Below are 16,809 nucleotides of genomic sequence, written 5' to 3'. Positions count from 1 at the left end.
AAGTGGTGGTGACGCTTGAATGGTGAAGCCCCTCTGCTGTCATACAAAGAATCTTAAAAGGCTTTGCAGCCAAAGCCGGTCGGAGCGGGCACGCTCCGTTTTGCGTAACTATTTTTAAATCCAGTAGCACTGCAACCACGTAAGCTAGCGCAATAATTTTCTTTGCATATGAAACCAGAGGAGTTGCACTTACATCTTATGCCATCAGCTTGTCCTAGGTCACAGTTTCCTTCCACATATGGCTTTGCAAAAATTGCATAAAAAGCACTTGCAGCAACAAAAACATAATATTCCAGAAACACGCTTTGCCGATCCGATCAGCTGTTCGTAACACTTCCTATGTCCATCAGCCCGAACTATCGCATGTCCACCATGACCCGCCGAAGCCGGAAGTGACGTCATTTTGCAGAAATGTAGTTTTTTACCATCAGGGCCTTATGAGCCTGTACTGGTGTTTTTAAAAGTTATGTTTGACTTTATGACTTTCTGTGTCATTTCTGGTATGGTTAGGACTCATATTGCACAGCTGGAAATAGTTTATTTTGATGCACATGCTGTTTTTTTTTGCAAATTTGCACTATAATATTTATTTTCCATCTCATGAAGCCAAGAAGATAATTCAGTACAGTTTTTTTCTTCTGTGTTGTGGTAATTCTATTTGGAAAAAAACACATATTCATATTTTCAATATTAGTCAGACAGTTGAAACAATATGATTTATTCATCAGTCTTATCCACCAAAAAGAAGAAACTCATCAACACTGCCGAAAGTAATGAACTTCAGTGACATTCAATTTTTAATCCATAGAGTTTAAGGTTTAATGTGATTGTCCCACCCTTTGCAGGTATAACATCTTCAACTCATGGATTTTCACAAGGTGTAGGACTGTATTTATGGGAACTTTTGACCATTTTTCCAAAGGTGTATTACTGAGGCTAGACACTGATGTTGGCAAAAGGCCTGGCTTGCAATCTGTGCTCTAATTCATCAAAAGATGTTCTGTCATGTTGAGGTCAGGACTCTGTACAAGCCAGTCAAGTTCTTCCACACCAAACTCACTCATCCATGTCTTTATGGACCTTGCTTTTTGCACTGATACAATCATGTTGCAAGAGAAAAAGGGCCAACTGTTCCCACAAAATTGGGAGCATGAAATAGTCCAAAATGAGGAATGTTTGAGGCACATTGATCTTTCAGAAGCAACTTTTTCTGCCAATCAAACTAGGAAGGGTTATGAGGGCATTTCCAAATGATTTGAAGTCTATCATTCCACAATGAGAAAGATTACTGAGAAGTAGAAAACACTGCCAATCTTCTTGGGAGTGACTGTCCCAGCAAATTCACCCCAAGGTCAGATTGTGCAGCGCTCAGAGAAATTGCCAAAAATGTAAAGCATAGACTTTACAGGCCTAGGATGGTAAATCTTAAAGTTCGTGAGAGAACAATTAGAAAAAGACTGAACACACCCTCTTAGATGAACCTTGGCTAGATGTAGAACAAGCACTCTGCAATAATCTAGAGATCTCAGACCTACCATTTATCAGCTCAAACATCCAACGACATGAATGCTTTAAAAGCATCAACATCAGCTCTTCTCTGACAGCATGGTGGGAGTTTCTAAAATTGACGGCGTCTTCATTAATCCCATGCAAACGTACACCTATCTGGAACAACCCTGACATATTACAAAACAATAATATGATAAACTTTTCAGATTGGAGTGATAAAGGAATCAAATATTTAGAACATATACTAGAAGGAACAGAATTTATTTCATTTGACGGACTAGTTACACAATATGGGATCAACAAGAAAAGATTTTTAGAATATCAACAAATTAAATCCATAGTAAAAAAGAAATTTAAACCGGGTCAAGTTGAACTACAAACACCACCAAGTGTGGTTCAATTTCTTACTCTTAAACCCCCCAAATTACTATCCAAAATATACAGAATGCTTTCTAAAACAGATGAATCAATATCACTTCCTATTGCAAAATGGGAAGCGGATTTATCAGTTAACTTAGACCTAAACTTCTGGTCTCAGATTTGCTTAAAAACCTTTCATCTAATTAGAAATCCCAGTCTTCAATTAATTCAATACAAAATATTACATAGAGTGCACTATACAGGTCATCGGATGTTCAAGATGGGCTTTACGTCTACCAACAACTGCTCACACTGCCAAACCAATTCACCGGACAATTATATCCACGCTCTTTGGTTCTGTCCACCAGTTCAGAAGTTTTGGCGCGAGATATGTGAAGACTTATCGAAGTGTCTGAAATGTAACATTCCAACTTCCCCCTTAGTGTGTTTGTTGGGCAGCTTGGATAATGTCACTTCAGAAAAGAATATAGCCCATATGGTTTTCACTGCCCTATGCATAGCCAAGAAAACAGTCCTCATGAACTGGAAAAATAAAAATAATCTTAATTCTAACCAATATAGAAATTATCTATTAGATTACATTAGTCTTGATACAGCCTCTGCCACCACATCAGATCAATTGCTCTGGGCTCCTTTGATCAGCTCCATCACCTAGTGGGGGTGGGGGGTCATAGTTTGGTCCCGCCTTCACTGTTGTGATTGGTGTGGGGGTAGGGACAGGCTTAGGGCGTCGGGGGGTTCCCCGGAGGCATCTTCCTTGGGGGGCTCAACCCGGGGTAGCGGTCATGTCCGGTTAGGGGCTCTGTTGGCTCTCAGGTGACTGTTTCCTCGCGGCTGCGTGCAGCGGGGCTAGGGGAGGGTCTGTGCTGACGGACGTGGGTTACTGACCTGGTAGCCTGGCTGCCCCTGGGTGGGTCCGGGATGGGCGTGAGGTTCTGGGGGCGCTCCGTCTCTGGGCTGGGACCCGGACCGGGCCTCGGGGGCTTGGGTCCTGGTTGGTGTGTTGCCGGGGTTGTGGGCGGGTGGGTGCATGGGGGCCCGGCCCTGGAGCAGGGTGCCGCCGGTGCATCGAGCCACCTGGGGGGCTCTTCAACTGGTGGGGGAGATTGTCACATCTTGCAGGAGCTTTCCTCTCCTCAGGAGCTCCCTCTGCAGGAGGGGGAGATACAGGAGAGGTGGAGGAAGATCTCAGCCTGGGTGTTTATTGTCTTATGTAGTCTGGAAGATGAGTGGATGGTGGGGTGGGTGCAGTTTTCTCTGTGGTGGGGTTGGGTGGACTGTCCCGGGCTCTGTGGGGCCGGGCGGCGCTGCTGCACTGGGCCCCGGTCTGGATGGGCCTGGGCCCCCTTTCCCTGGCGGGTCGCGGAGTGTGGGGGTGCCTACTGGGGTCAGCGGGGGAGCTGGCCCCAGGGAGGGGTCACTTGCCCCTCCCTTCCTTCCCTCCCCATCTCCAGCTGCCTCCCCCTTCCCGCTCCACCACAACCACCCACACATGCAGGGCCTTGGAGTAGGGGTATGTCACCAGGGTGCAGAGGAGGCTACCCCCCCCCCCCCCCCCTCTGTCCCCTTCTGGCTGCCTCTGCCTCAATTTTATCCCACAACTTAGACATTCACATTACTCACACTCTCATTACACATACATATAGGATCTTGGGGGTGGGCACGATACACGGAGTCCAAAGTACCATCAGGGTGTACACCCCACCCCTGGCATCGTTGCCCACCTCTCAATTTTAAATACACGTAGACATTGAGGGCTAGCAGGAGGGACCATGCGCTTACCTGCTGCTCTCTGGCAGGTAGCTCCAAGCCCTCCTGGGTTTTAAATGCACCATAAAACACACATGCATCAACATTACAATGAGCGGGTGGAGGGAGGTTCGGAGTCTTCTCTCACCCCCGTTCTCTGCGACCTGCTGGAGCAGGGGGGCTAGGAGGAGGAGTTGGCCGTCCGACTGCGGTCTGGAGTGTGGGGCCTCCCTGCTGCTGCGGAGTCGGGGCGGTCTGCCTCCCCCCACCGCAGGGAAAAGGGAAACACCACCTGGGTCTGGGTGCAGTTCCCCCCTCCAGGGGCGGGGGCACCTAGACCCGGTTTGTAGAGTACGCTTGGGGAGTGTGATCGTGTGTACAGCGTCTCTTTATGTCTGTCTCCACGTTGGTTGAGTGTGGAGTAAGTGCATATGAGAGCATGAGGGTGGGAATGGATGTTTGTATCTGTGTGTGCCTGTATGTCTGTGTCTATATGTCAGGTTGGGTGTCAGGCGCCACCTCTCTGGGGACATCTCAGGCCCTCCAAGGTTTGGAGGCCTATCTCCCCCTACCACCACTTCCCCTGCCAGTGGCGGACTCCCTCAGACATCGGTGCGTTGGTGGTTCTTTGTGTCCGGGGGTGGGCGTCCAGGTACACACCGGCTCACTCCTTGGCGGCCGCTTATCGGGGCCTGGAGCCTGGGGCTCGCTCGGGCCACTTCGGAGGTGGGGTGCCCCCGGCCTCTCGGCCTGGGGCTCGGTCACTCAGGCGCAGCTGGCTGCCGGCGGAGCTCACGGGCGCGTCACTGCAACTCCCCCTGGCTTCTGCTCCGCGGCTGCTGAGTGAGCCCTCATCTGGGACTCTCCTCAGCTCTTTCTGGGACAGTGGCGCGGCTGCCCCTCTGTTGGTCTTCCTTGGTCTCTTGTGTTCTGGGGCCTCTGGATGTCTGGAGTTTTGATCTCCTCCACACCTGCTTCATGCCCTGGAGGACGGGGCTGTGCCCCCCCCCCACACCCTCTAGCAGATTATTACATGAAGGAACCTTTTAAAAAACAAAAAACAAACGCGTCCATGCTCACAGGTGTACACACGGGTGATCACACCCACAAACTACACCCTTTTTGGCTCCTACCTCAAAGCACACTGTGTTCTGTTGATCTTATGTGCTGCACAATAATGTTTAACATTTAGTATTTACTGTCATATTCCCATATATCATTGTGATGTTGTTTATTCTATTACTCTTGTTCTCTTCTGCTTGCTTTCTTTTTTCTTTCTCAGCAGGTGATCCAGGTGATTGATATATGCATTTTTTTTCTCTGCCCGTTCTGTTGGTTTTTGTCTTTTGCCCTTCTCCCCCGTCCCTCTTCTCAGCTGTTTCTCTTTCTCTCTTTCTTTCTCCCCTTCTTTCCCCCAGTCAAGTCTGTCCCGTATTCAGTAAATGAAAATAAAATAAACAATAAAAGGTGAATCAAATGGACCATTACGGCAAGGCTGGGATGGTCAGTTTGGTAAAGTAAATCCGTTGGGCATCTTTCTTTGCCTTTAGACAACAATTCTGATGGCAAAAGAGCCAAACGGGACAGGCCAAAAAGAAAAAAAAAAAAAAAAGAAAAAAAAAGAAAAAAAAAAAAAAAGAAAAAGACTGAACAAATATGGCTTGTTTGGAAGTTAGAAAGCCTTTCTCTAGAAAGAAAACGGCAGCACCGCTTAGGTTTGCAAAGTTGCACACAGCATATCAGCACAAACTCCTCATCAACTGTCAAGCACCGCGGTGTAGGGGTGATGATTTCAGCTTGTTTTGCAGCCACAGGACTTGAGGACCTTGCAATCATTGAGCACAAATTCCTTGGTATACCAAATTATCAAGAGTTAAACGTGAGACCATCTATCTGACAGCTAAAGCTCTGCCAAAACCAGGTTATGAACAACACAATGATCCCAAGCACAGCACCAAATCTACAGCATAACTGAAAATGAAAAGAATCAATACATTGCAATGGCTCAGTTAGCGTCCAGATCGCAACATGGATGAAATGCCGGGGTGGGACCTTAACACTGTGTGCTTTCTTTTTACCATGACTGTGTATCAATTGCCCTACTGAAACAAATACATAAATATGCCAATACATTATATCCTCAACCCAATTTTCACTGTTATGCCGATGACACCCAGCTCTACCTTTCTTCTAAACCCAATTCATCCCTCTCACCTACCTCCCTCTCAAACTGTCTTATTGAAATTAGATCCTGGTTCTCCTCCAATTTTCTCAAACTTAACAGTAAGTAAAACTGAAGTTTCACTTGTTGGTACACCATCTATCTTAACCAAATCCCACAGTTTTTCCATTAACATGTTAAGAGTTTGGGTGTCATACTTGATAATACTCTTTCATTCCAGTCTCACATTAATTACATAACCCGGTCTGCTTACTTCCACTTACGTAATATTAACCGACTCCGTCCCTTACTTACTCCCCATGCTGCTGCCATCATTGTCCATAGTCTTATTACGTCCCGTATTGATTACTGTACCGGTAATTCCCTCCTATTTGGTCTCCCTAAAAGGTCCCTTCATAAACTCCAACTTCTTCAAAATTCTGCAGCTCGGGTCATAACTTGCACTCTGTTAAGAGCTCATATTACCCCAGTTCTTCAGCAGCTTCACTGGTTGTCCATAGAAGCCAGGATAAATTTTAAAATCTTACTTCTAACATACAAGTGTATCCATAAATCTGATCCTTCATATTTGTGTGACCTGCTCCATATCACCACTGTTTCCCGCCCTCTCAGATCATCAGCTGCTATTCAGCTCATGATAAATGTATATATCCACAGAGCAGACAGGAACTCATTGAAACGTTAATGTGAACAATGTCGATAATGTCGCAATGCTGCCTTAAATCAATAGCTGTGACATGCCATAGTTTATAATTGACTGAAAGACTGGTGTAAAGTCAGGCTTAACTTCTAAATGTGGGGGACATAACTGCGTTCTCACTGTCATGCTGCAGGGACTCGCAAAAAGCAAGGTGAGGTTAGGTAAATCATAAAATTTCTCTCTCATAAAACACTTGGTTTAAGGTTAGAGTATAGTAAACTGGAGTAATGGTTAGTGTCAGTCTCCAGGGGTTTATGTAAGTAAATACAACGTCCAATAGTGGTGTGAAGTGATGGGAACTCAGCTGTGTGTGTGAGTTTGTACGTGTGTGTGATTTGTATGCTCTGCAGTAGGAGTGGAGTCAAAGTGTTCCCAGGTCGGTGACCTTGGCTTTAATAATAGATGAATGGTGACAAGAAAAAGAGAGGGACACAGGCAGAGACCACGAGAAAGAGAAAAGCAGAAACACAGAGATAGACAGGGAGGGAATGAGTGCAAAAGAAAAAAAGATGCAGGGCTGGTCATTTGACAGACAACAGAGCAGAGAAGGGGTGTCTGATACAGGAAATGGGAGAAGCAAAAAGAGCAGAAAGGAGGAGAAGCAGGGAAACTAAACAACAGTGCATTAGAGAACAACTGACAGAGAAAATGTTGTGATTTCAAAAAGAAGGGAATGAGAGGATGGTGGATAGATAGATGGCTAATAAGGAAAAATGAGACAGAGGGAAAAGGGGAAGAGAGGGAGAATGTGAGGAGCGAGAGGGGTGAGTGACTTGCTGGTAGAGCTTCGTTGGCTTACTGATGGAGGACCTGTCTGACACACACACACACACACTAACAGAAACCCACATACACGCATTGTTAGTGTGGCTTTACAGAAAGGCTGGAGTTACTGATAATGTTTATATTTCATAGCCAAGGTCTACGGGATATGTCTATGTACTCTACAAACACACACACAGTGTGCCCCTTTTTTTTTCTTTTTTTTTTACATCTCAGGCAAGTACCCACCTTTATATTAAATCTTGTGGGTGATGGAGCCGGCACTCTGAGACAAACACATTTATCTTGTACTGAGAATTGGCGCTTTTCATGGTTTGGGGGTTTGAGCAAAAAAAAGAAAGAAAAAAAAGTAATATTTAAAGTACTTTTTTGTAGGTTTTGACAATCTAAGAATGTCAAACACATTTACATAAGTATGATGTAGATGTAATTAAAGGGGGCACACTTAAAAGTCTAATAACAGTACAGTAGATGTTGAGCAGCAAGCAGTCCTTTCTTACATAATATGCTGAGGATTCCTTAAATTGTACATTTATGCTATTTTTTTAAGCTGAACTATAAAAAGTAAACTTGGCATCACTCCCTGGTAAGCAAACAAAGTGACTAAATAGCTAACATAGTTTAACAAAGACCCCCCCCCCCCCAAAAAAAAAGAAAAAAAGAAAAAAACCCTCAAATATTTAAAGAAAAATCCTTCAAACTAAAAATTATATCATTTATTAGGCAAATAACAAACTGAATTTGTGTTTTATACCCAAATTTGAGCTCACACACTGGACTTCAATGAGAAGTCCGAAATTAATCAAGCATAACACTCAACCACTAAAACCAATTTTTGTGTTAAGGACTGCAAGTAAATAACTGTAATTTGGCATCTCAATCAAAAAAATAATAACGAGCTTCATTTTTCTTTTTCTTTTCAGCTTTTTAATAAAACAGTAAATTTTAAACTTGATGGATAACAGCATTAATTATATTTTAGCATTAAAAATACTACCTTGATTAAAGAGCTTGTGCACACTGGTGAATTAGCCAATACAGAAACATAAAAATGATTTTGATAATTATGAGGAATTTTAATTGGAGTAGCAGTGTCATAAACCTTACACCGGGTGGTATGGTCCCCACAGCGCACACAGTCTCTTATTGCTTTTCAAAGAACATAAAAGCCAACATAGCTGTGATAAGGTCATTGTGACACAAAATAACAAAACCTGATAACATCAAAATACAAATGCATGGCTTTTGACAGTGAATACGCTCTAACAACACTGCATTGGTCTTCCACGTATTGTGCAGAATAATCTTGCTGTGTACTACTGGGTACAGATTAAGAAAGAAAATCCAGCTCTCATGCCAATGCAATGAAGCAATATTATAAGCATGGGTGCATTTAGATGGTGGCTCTCTCCATTAGCTTTTCTATTGATCTCTATGGTGAAATCACTCAGGAGAAATTAATGGGCATATGCACAATTATCATTGAGACAGGAACCTTATGTCCTTCATAAAGGTGATATGATTTCAAGTTAGTTTTTAAACTTTTTAATATTACCTGCGCATTGTATTATTTGCTTAAAAAATTGCCACCAATACATTTGTTATTTGCAGAGTTACTTTAAGAAAGACAGATCTGCAGTATTTCATTATTTTCTATTTTAATCATTTTGATGTTATGTCTTTTTAATCACTGTGTTTTCAGTATATCATTTGAACTTCACAATGAAACTCAAGGAGCATAAAGGGCAGAGATATATCAAAACAAGTGTCATTGTCACACCCCTTTTGGAACTTGCTGCATTACCAGACTCAGCACTGTGACCTCATTATGACAATAAATCCGCAGATGATGACACCTAAATGAGGTACACAAAGTTCATTTCTGCAGCAAAGCTCCCCTCTCTATGTTTCATGTACTGTGATCAAATGAAAACTACATCCATCACACAGGAAACTTTGGAAAGGTTAATATTTTTAGTTTGGCAGGAGCTGATTCGACAGAACAGAAAAACACTTTGTTCCTAACTGATATTAAGAAGAAGGTCATGCGTTGCTAGACAAGCATTTATTTTTAAAGCAGACCAATGCATCTACAAAGATGTTCTGTTTGATCAAGATAAGTCATCGCTTAAAGGGATTAACAATGAGACATCTCAAGAAGCCAAACTTTTCAACTTTTTTGGAATTTTGACAGAAATAAAATTTCCACTGCACAGCGTAGTGAAAAATGAAGACAAAACTCCCACAGAAATCTAACCTGATATCATCCCGGGATGTTTGAAGCATCAGGATCATCCTCAGACTATAATACCCTCAAAACTTGGATGATAATGTTGAGAGCTAAGACGCACTCAGACTACTTTTGAAGCCATCCACAAATACACAAGTCATCTGTCGACTGATTTAAGATCCCCTCATTAGGTATTTGTTAGCTTATCAAAACACAAGCTGCTGAGCAGTAAAACCCCTGGGTGTACTGAATGAGTGAGAAATTCTAGGATTTATTGCCAATGAATTTAAATTTCAATTGCAAAATAAACTGTTATTCCTTTGTTCAGTCATACAAGTCAAGATTGAACACATAAGACACATAAGAACCGTTAGTTAGTGCCTAGAAAAGCAAAAATAAAATGCATTTAAAATTAAGTGGAAACCTATAAGAACATTCTTCAACTTGTACATTAACGACATCTGTAAAGTGTCCAAAGTATTAAAAATGGTTCTCTTTGCTGACGATACAAACATTTTTTGCTCTGGTGATGATCTGCAGAATTTATTGGAGGATATGACTAATGAAATAAGTAAAGTAAAGTTCTGGCTTGATAAAAACAAATTATCATTAAATTTGAATAAATCTAAACTTATGTTATTTGGAAATAGTAGTTTAAATACAAATGCAAAGATTCAAATAAATGGTGTTGATATTGAAAGAGTCAGTGAAAATAAATTTCTGGGGGTAATAATAGATGAAAAACTTAACTGGAGAGCTCACGTAAGATATATTCATTCCAAAGTATCACGAAGCATTGCAGTACTAAACAAGGCAAAACAGGTATTCGACAGAACATCACTTCATATTCTCTACTGTTCACTGGTTTCACCATACTTAAGCTATTGTGCAGAGGTCTGGGGCAATAACTATAAAACCACATTACATTCACTTTTTACTCTTCAAAAGAAAGCAATTCGAATCATCCACAATGCAGGTTATAGGGAACATACAAACTCACTATTTTTGCAGTCTGAAATATTGAAAATTGACGATATAGTGAAATTCCAAACAGCACAAATTCTATTCAAAGCAAAAAATAAAGAACTGCCAGGTAATATTCAGAGTATGTTTTTTTTGAAAGAAGGAAGTTATAATTTAAGGGGTTTTTGTAACTTCAAAACAATGAAGGTACGTACTACAAGAAAAGGCTTTTGTGTTTCTGTTCAAGGAGTGAAACTATGGAACAAACTGAATATGGAATTAAAGCAATGTCCAAACATAAAACTGTTCAAAAAGAGTTATAAAAATATGATCTTCTCGATCTATAAAGAAAAGGAAAATATTTAAATTAAGTGAATGTCTCTATTTAAAAACAAACAAACAAAAAATTCATGATGTGATATTATAGTATATAGTATATCAGAAATCTGTTCACTATTTTTATTACAAATTATATCAGTAAGGAAGCTGACTAAATATTCACTGATAATTTATGGGACAGGGGTGGGATTAAATAAGTGTATACTTCTTCCCACTCCCTTTCAACATGTAAATTAATCAGAATGTTTTTTTGTATGTAATTTGTATAGTATATTTTTTTTCCTCTCATTTCTTTTCTAAATGTACTTGTATATTGTTCACATGTTGAAATAAATTACCAATCAATCAATCAATCAAAAACAAAATCCAAGTACATTAGATGTGTATATCAAATAAGTAGAATCAGACAGATATAGACAGGTAATCTAACAGTAATAGAGTCGATGCAAGTGATGAGATATCAAAATTACTTGCAAAGTCACACTGTGTTACATGCAACATATCCAATGCAAAATGCTATTGAGCCATAAAAAGAGCAATGCCAGGGCAAAATGTACAACCCACAGATTTATAATGGTTACTAGTTTATCAACTTGATATCATCTTCATATTTTTTTAATGTGACCAACAACATGTGATTAAAGAGGGTGCCACCCTGTGTTTTACTGTTTGATGTGGAGCAGGTGTGCTCAACATTACCAATATAAAATAAATCGGTAAAAACTGAGGGTTTTTTTGCCATCTCATCCTTGGTATACAAACACATAGTCTGACAAGTTTGAAAATGTCTTCACAAGTTATTTAAAGGCATCTAATTCACACAATTTCCTTCTCTTTTTCTCTCCTACAAAAACAAACACATGCTCATTACTTACCTTTATAGTTGATTTTAAAGCCGATAGAGCCGACACTCTCATCTGACTGTAGGTGGAGCCACATCTGGTGAGTCATGCTGACTATCAGGTCAGGAACAAAGCTACCTGATAGGCTGGAGCACAAAACGCACTGCTATTAAATCACTGTCACCATAATTACTACTATAAAAAAGTATCATTTTCATCATTGCAATCATAGCTATAATCAAATTCTCAAGTGATTCTCTGAACAAATTGCTGGAACATACTGCACTGGAGCTCAGTGCTTTGCTTTGGTTTTGCAGAATCCTGCCTGAGTATGGCAAATTGCTTTGAGTACTCTGATGCTATGCAACCTTTTTTCAGAGTGCCAGTCCTGTTTATAATCAAAAGCTAACAGTGACCATCTACAAAGTGAACCACAATCACCCACTTTGTAAAAGGTCTGGCACTGTTATCTTTGTGGGCACTACATTTTACAAATTCAAGAACAGTGGTAGATAATGCTGATTTCTGTTATATAATCAAATTATTTTATGCCAAAGAGATAGACCTTTCTGAGTTAGGTGGACGCTGACGCTTTGCATCAAGCCCAGAATAAAAAATGACAAAGCAAAAGACAAAAAGTACCTTTCTCATTGATTATTCTCATAGAGCACTGCTGCTTATCTGCACAGCTGGTCTCTGTATCGCTACATATCAGTGACATTTACTTATAATATAGATATATTGTAGAAAGATTTCAAAGATGTTTTATCTTTAGCTAGTAAAATGGGAACTAGGTGCAGTGATTTATTGAAACATGTGCAAACATACATGGGAATGCAGTACACAAGGTACAAACAGAAAGCAAATATTTGGCATGAGCAACTTTATTGCTCAGCAAAGCCTGAACTGTCTTAGCCAAGCTTTCATGTAATTTCTTCAGGGATAGCTTCAGAAAGCCTGGACGACCACTGTTCACTTAAAATTACAAAAAAGTACTGTAATATACACTGATCTCTGGATATGTCGAAAGCAAGTGCAAAAGTATGTCAGTTTATAGTATAATACTTACACCTGTAGAATAGTCGTAGGATCTCCTACCTCCCCTCCATCTCCAATAGTTAGCGTATCATAGGCAATCTCTAAGTCAAACTCTTCAAAGTTGATCTGGATGACCTAAAGTTGACATGCATGAAAAAAACAAGCATATTCACATTCATGTGAGTTATTATTCCAACACAAGTCAAGCAGTAATATATAACTTTATTTTTTAAAATCAGGGCTACTCAATCAACAATAAGAAGAAGAAAAAGAAGCAAAGTTCAGAAATCTCAGCACCCAGTAAGGAACGTGGTTATTGATTCCAGTTTGGAGGTCATCGCACTGAGCTGTGTTTCCTAAAATTTCAGTTTTATACCAGAAAAACCTTTGGCTCAAAAAATTCCACAATCATTTTGAAAATGGTGGATTTGATCTTGATCTGGTTATAATTGCATTAAAAAAATGTAATCTACACTCTTGTAGTCCTAAAACTAGCGTGAGCTCAATCATGTTGCAAAAGGTTACATATTGTATCTTGTCATGTTAAGACTTTTACCTGTGATGACATTAAAGTCATCTCAGTCTCTGAGTTATACCTGAGCATACTGTACATGAATCATTAGAATTCATTCATGCATCACACAATGAGGCATGATTTCATTCAGTATCGCACAATGAGGAGGGAAGACTGCAAGTAACACCTCTGCTGTACACTTGAAGCAGTGAGTAGCAGCACACAGCTCAAAACTCTGATCGGGAATTATTAAACCAACACTTTCTGTTTCATCTAAGACCAGAGAGAAGCACATTTGGCAAAAGAGAAGAGAGAATGGGGGGAGGGTTGATAGAGAGAATGAAGAAGATGGAGGCAGATGGAAGAGGAGAGGACAGAGGAAGAGAGGAAATGGGGGTAATAATGAGCACATCTTTGATGCTAGCAAAGTACAGTGGTGGAATATTTCAAACTAAAATTCTGACTTGACCCTCAGGGGAAGACTGAAACCTCAGTCTGCCTCCGCCCTGCTCTTCTTCTCTCCTTATGAGGAATTTCCAGATTTCCAGAATGAATATTCTGCTGGAGCACTTCAAAGGCAACCAAATGCATCGCACAGATCTTATTTTCCTGTATGCTGGTATATTAGCACTAAGCATATTTGCATGCATATTGGCACGCTCAACAACTCTGTATATTTATTACGTTTAGCTAAGACGTCAATACAGTTCTCTTTTTCCCTTCACTACACAATTTAAGCACCAGAAACATGACACCACTACTGTGCATGCTGAATGGATACAGTTCATTTTTTATGCAACTTTAGCCTATGAATTTATGAAAAGGGAGAGAGCATAAACAGTGGCTATTCCTTTAGTGTCACCTGATTTGTTTTAGTTTATGGGGTTCATTTTTTTGCCATTTAATACTTGCTTTACCTCTTCTGCCACAAGCAAGTAAAGTTATCTTTTGACTGACAACAACTAATGTAGACATACCCAAATATACCAAAAAAACTGGGAAAGCGTAACAGCACCATCACCCGATTTCACCGGAAATGGAATAAACAAGAGTGTATACAAAGATGAAGCAACAATCTTCCCACTGCTCAAGGTGCTGACTCAGTCTTATCAGTATGTGAGGCAGCAGATTGGATTAAAGCATTACCTACAAACCTGTTAAAATCTCTCTGGAAAGCATGCACACACACACGGAAACAGACAGGCACAGGCTTTGTGGAGATTACTGTATCTATTGCTCTGATTACACAGTTGCCATATTCACACACACTTATCGCTGTATTCTCATGAACTCAAAGCAGGTTCTCAGCACAGCAGCAAATCTGAGAAGTAACAGCCGCATTTATATGACTGTTTTTACAGATTTTATAGAAAGACAACATCAGATCGTGCTTTTACAAGGATAATCATGATGATCACAATACTTAAAAGTCACGTTGTGCACTTTTAACATCGCAAATGGTTGCTGACATAGCTGAATGACTTTCCATAAGTGAAACACTGTTCAAGAGCTTACAAACTTTATGGAAAAAGGTTTTTTATTTCCTTTTTCCTTTGCACCTGCAATAACGTGTGGATGCCATTCTAGTGCAGTGTTGAAAGTATAGAGGATGGGCACTGGAGACGATTAATTTGACAGCGGGTCTATCAAATGCAAATGGTGGAAAAATAATGGAAGCGCTTCATAGATATATTTTGAGTTAAATGATCAGAGATTACCAAAAGCTTTCCACAGCAGGTTTGAGATAAAAAGGAAAAATCTTGAAACTTACTAGGCACAGCAAAGAAACACATCCAAATGTGCATAGAGAATTCAAAGTGAGTGGGTTTCACTTGTTCAGTGCATGCCAGAAAGAAGTGAAAATGAAATCGTGGTTGCAGTGCTCCACACACAACATTCACAGATTGATAGCTCATGAAGTAAGCTGGGAGCAGTCATTACTGTATTGTCTTTCACGCTATATTTCTGTGTGTGTGTGCCTCCAATTTTTATAGTGCTTACAGTCAAAAAAAGTGAATGATGAGACTATACTACCAAATAATTGGTATAGTGAGTGGGTTTAAACAATCCTTCTATCCCAAGTAGGTGAAATAACTATGAATCGGGCCAACAAGCAGATACAAAAAGTTTGAAGGCTGAGGACAACAAGGGCATCGATATGCAGAAACACTAGAAATGATGCCTTTTGCTTAGTTTGCTGTAGGTAACAAAGCTTTGCTTCTGAAAATACCTCATTCTGAAATGGACTCTATAAGGAGTATTCCATTAGAGTTGTTCTGTCTTGTTGTATATGTCCTTTACAGAATGTCCTAATGACACATCAGCACAGTTCACACAGCATTAAACACAGCTAAGCCATAAGCACATTGCACTGAATCCATGCATGCACTTACGTTTATGCATCTATGAATGCTGCACTGAAGTCGGCTTCGACTGGAACCTCATTAGTGGGAATGTGAGGGTCAGTGTTTATGTGTGTGTTCCTTTTTACATTTAGTGTGCTCAGTTTGTGTTTATGATAGATGAAGCTGAAAACTCCACATATTTCCCCTCTCTTCTAATTGGTTGGTGTTCATGCAAACATCCATCTCTCTGTCGATCTCTTTTCACTAGCTATCTCTCCCGCTTTTCTCTTTCTTTCTCTCTCTACCACCCTCTCTATCTCTCTCTAATTGGCTGCTGCATGTCTTCCTTCTATCCGTCTATGGCCTCTAGCCAATGAGGCGACAGAATTGGATTTCTGCTTGATAAAGCACTTCCTTTGGTTGTTGTGGAGACAATGAGGTGAGCGAAGCTCCTCCCTACTTATACCATAAAAGATCTTAAGATACTTTGAAGATATAGTTACACTAGGAATATGTGAAACACCTGGTGAGTGACACAGCCGGTGATGTAAAGCGGGCATTGACAGGGCTGGGGGATAAAAGATTGTCTGTGACAGCATTACCATAAACCCCGATCAACACGCTCCCCTTGAATGTGCTTCTCCAGTATAAATCGTGCCATTGTGATGAGACCTGGGATGCAGCTGATGAAGACTGATGGTTAAAGTCCGAGACTACTCAGTGTTTTGCCCCTTACTTATACTTTTTTCAGCTTGGACTGCCAGGTGCATCCTTTCCAGATACCAACTCTGAACAGGAACTAGTGGGAAAGGCTGTGCCTGCCCCTTACTGTTGCTATGCAACTACTGAACTATAGAAAGCATTAGAATCACTGTTCTCCTATGATAAATGTTTAACATTTTTAACCTGAGCCCTTAAAAGTGCTATGCTGTTCATCCCGTCAGGAAGATGCAGAAGCATACCATTTCTTTAATGACAGAAAACCAGTGGAGTGTTTTCTTTTTCTCTTTGCCTACTAGCTTCAGTGTATGTCTGATTTTTTCTTAAGCCTGCAGGGCATTTCTGAATTTAATGCCTACAGTATTAATGGAAAATCTACCTAAAACAATTCCTTCCTGTCTTTGAATTGAATGCCCTTGCATGCACTACCTTTGTGTTTATCATAGGGGTGCTAACTAAATATTCATCATCGCAGCGCTGCAGTAGTCATCTTGTATCCATGTGTTATGCATTA

The 16,809-nt window shown here is 40.6% G+C and overlaps 1 protein-coding gene across 1 annotated transcript in view; it reads right to left on the bottom strand.

The window, feature by feature from the left end:
- Nucleotides 1–16,809, bottom strand: part of csmd3b (CUB and Sushi multiple domains 3b) — a 414,655-nt gene that overhangs the window by 99,010 nt on the left and 298,836 nt on the right. The window contains exons 11-12 of the mRNA XM_086281026.1: nucleotides 12,748–12,851; nucleotides 11,712–11,824 (exon numbers count right to left, since the gene is read on the bottom strand). Coding sequence (XP_086137152.1) covers nucleotides 11,712–11,824; nucleotides 12,748–12,851 — 217 coding nt within the window. The remainder of the gene's footprint in view (nucleotides 1–11,711; nucleotides 11,825–12,747; nucleotides 12,852–16,809) is intronic.

This window comes from Aulonocara sp. 'chitande type north' Nkhata Bay, linkage group LG22 (genome assembly GCF_057382095.1).
Source record: "Aulonocara sp. 'chitande type north' Nkhata Bay isolate Kocher_YH1m ecotype deep benthic linkage group LG22, A_spYH_male_GT1.1, whole genome shotgun sequence".
NCBI lineage: Eukaryota > Metazoa > Chordata > Actinopteri > Cichliformes > Cichlidae > Aulonocara > Aulonocara sp. 'chitande type north' Nkhata Bay.
Note: the sequence above shows the minus strand (reverse complement) of the source record. Positions and strands in the feature narration are given on the sequence as shown.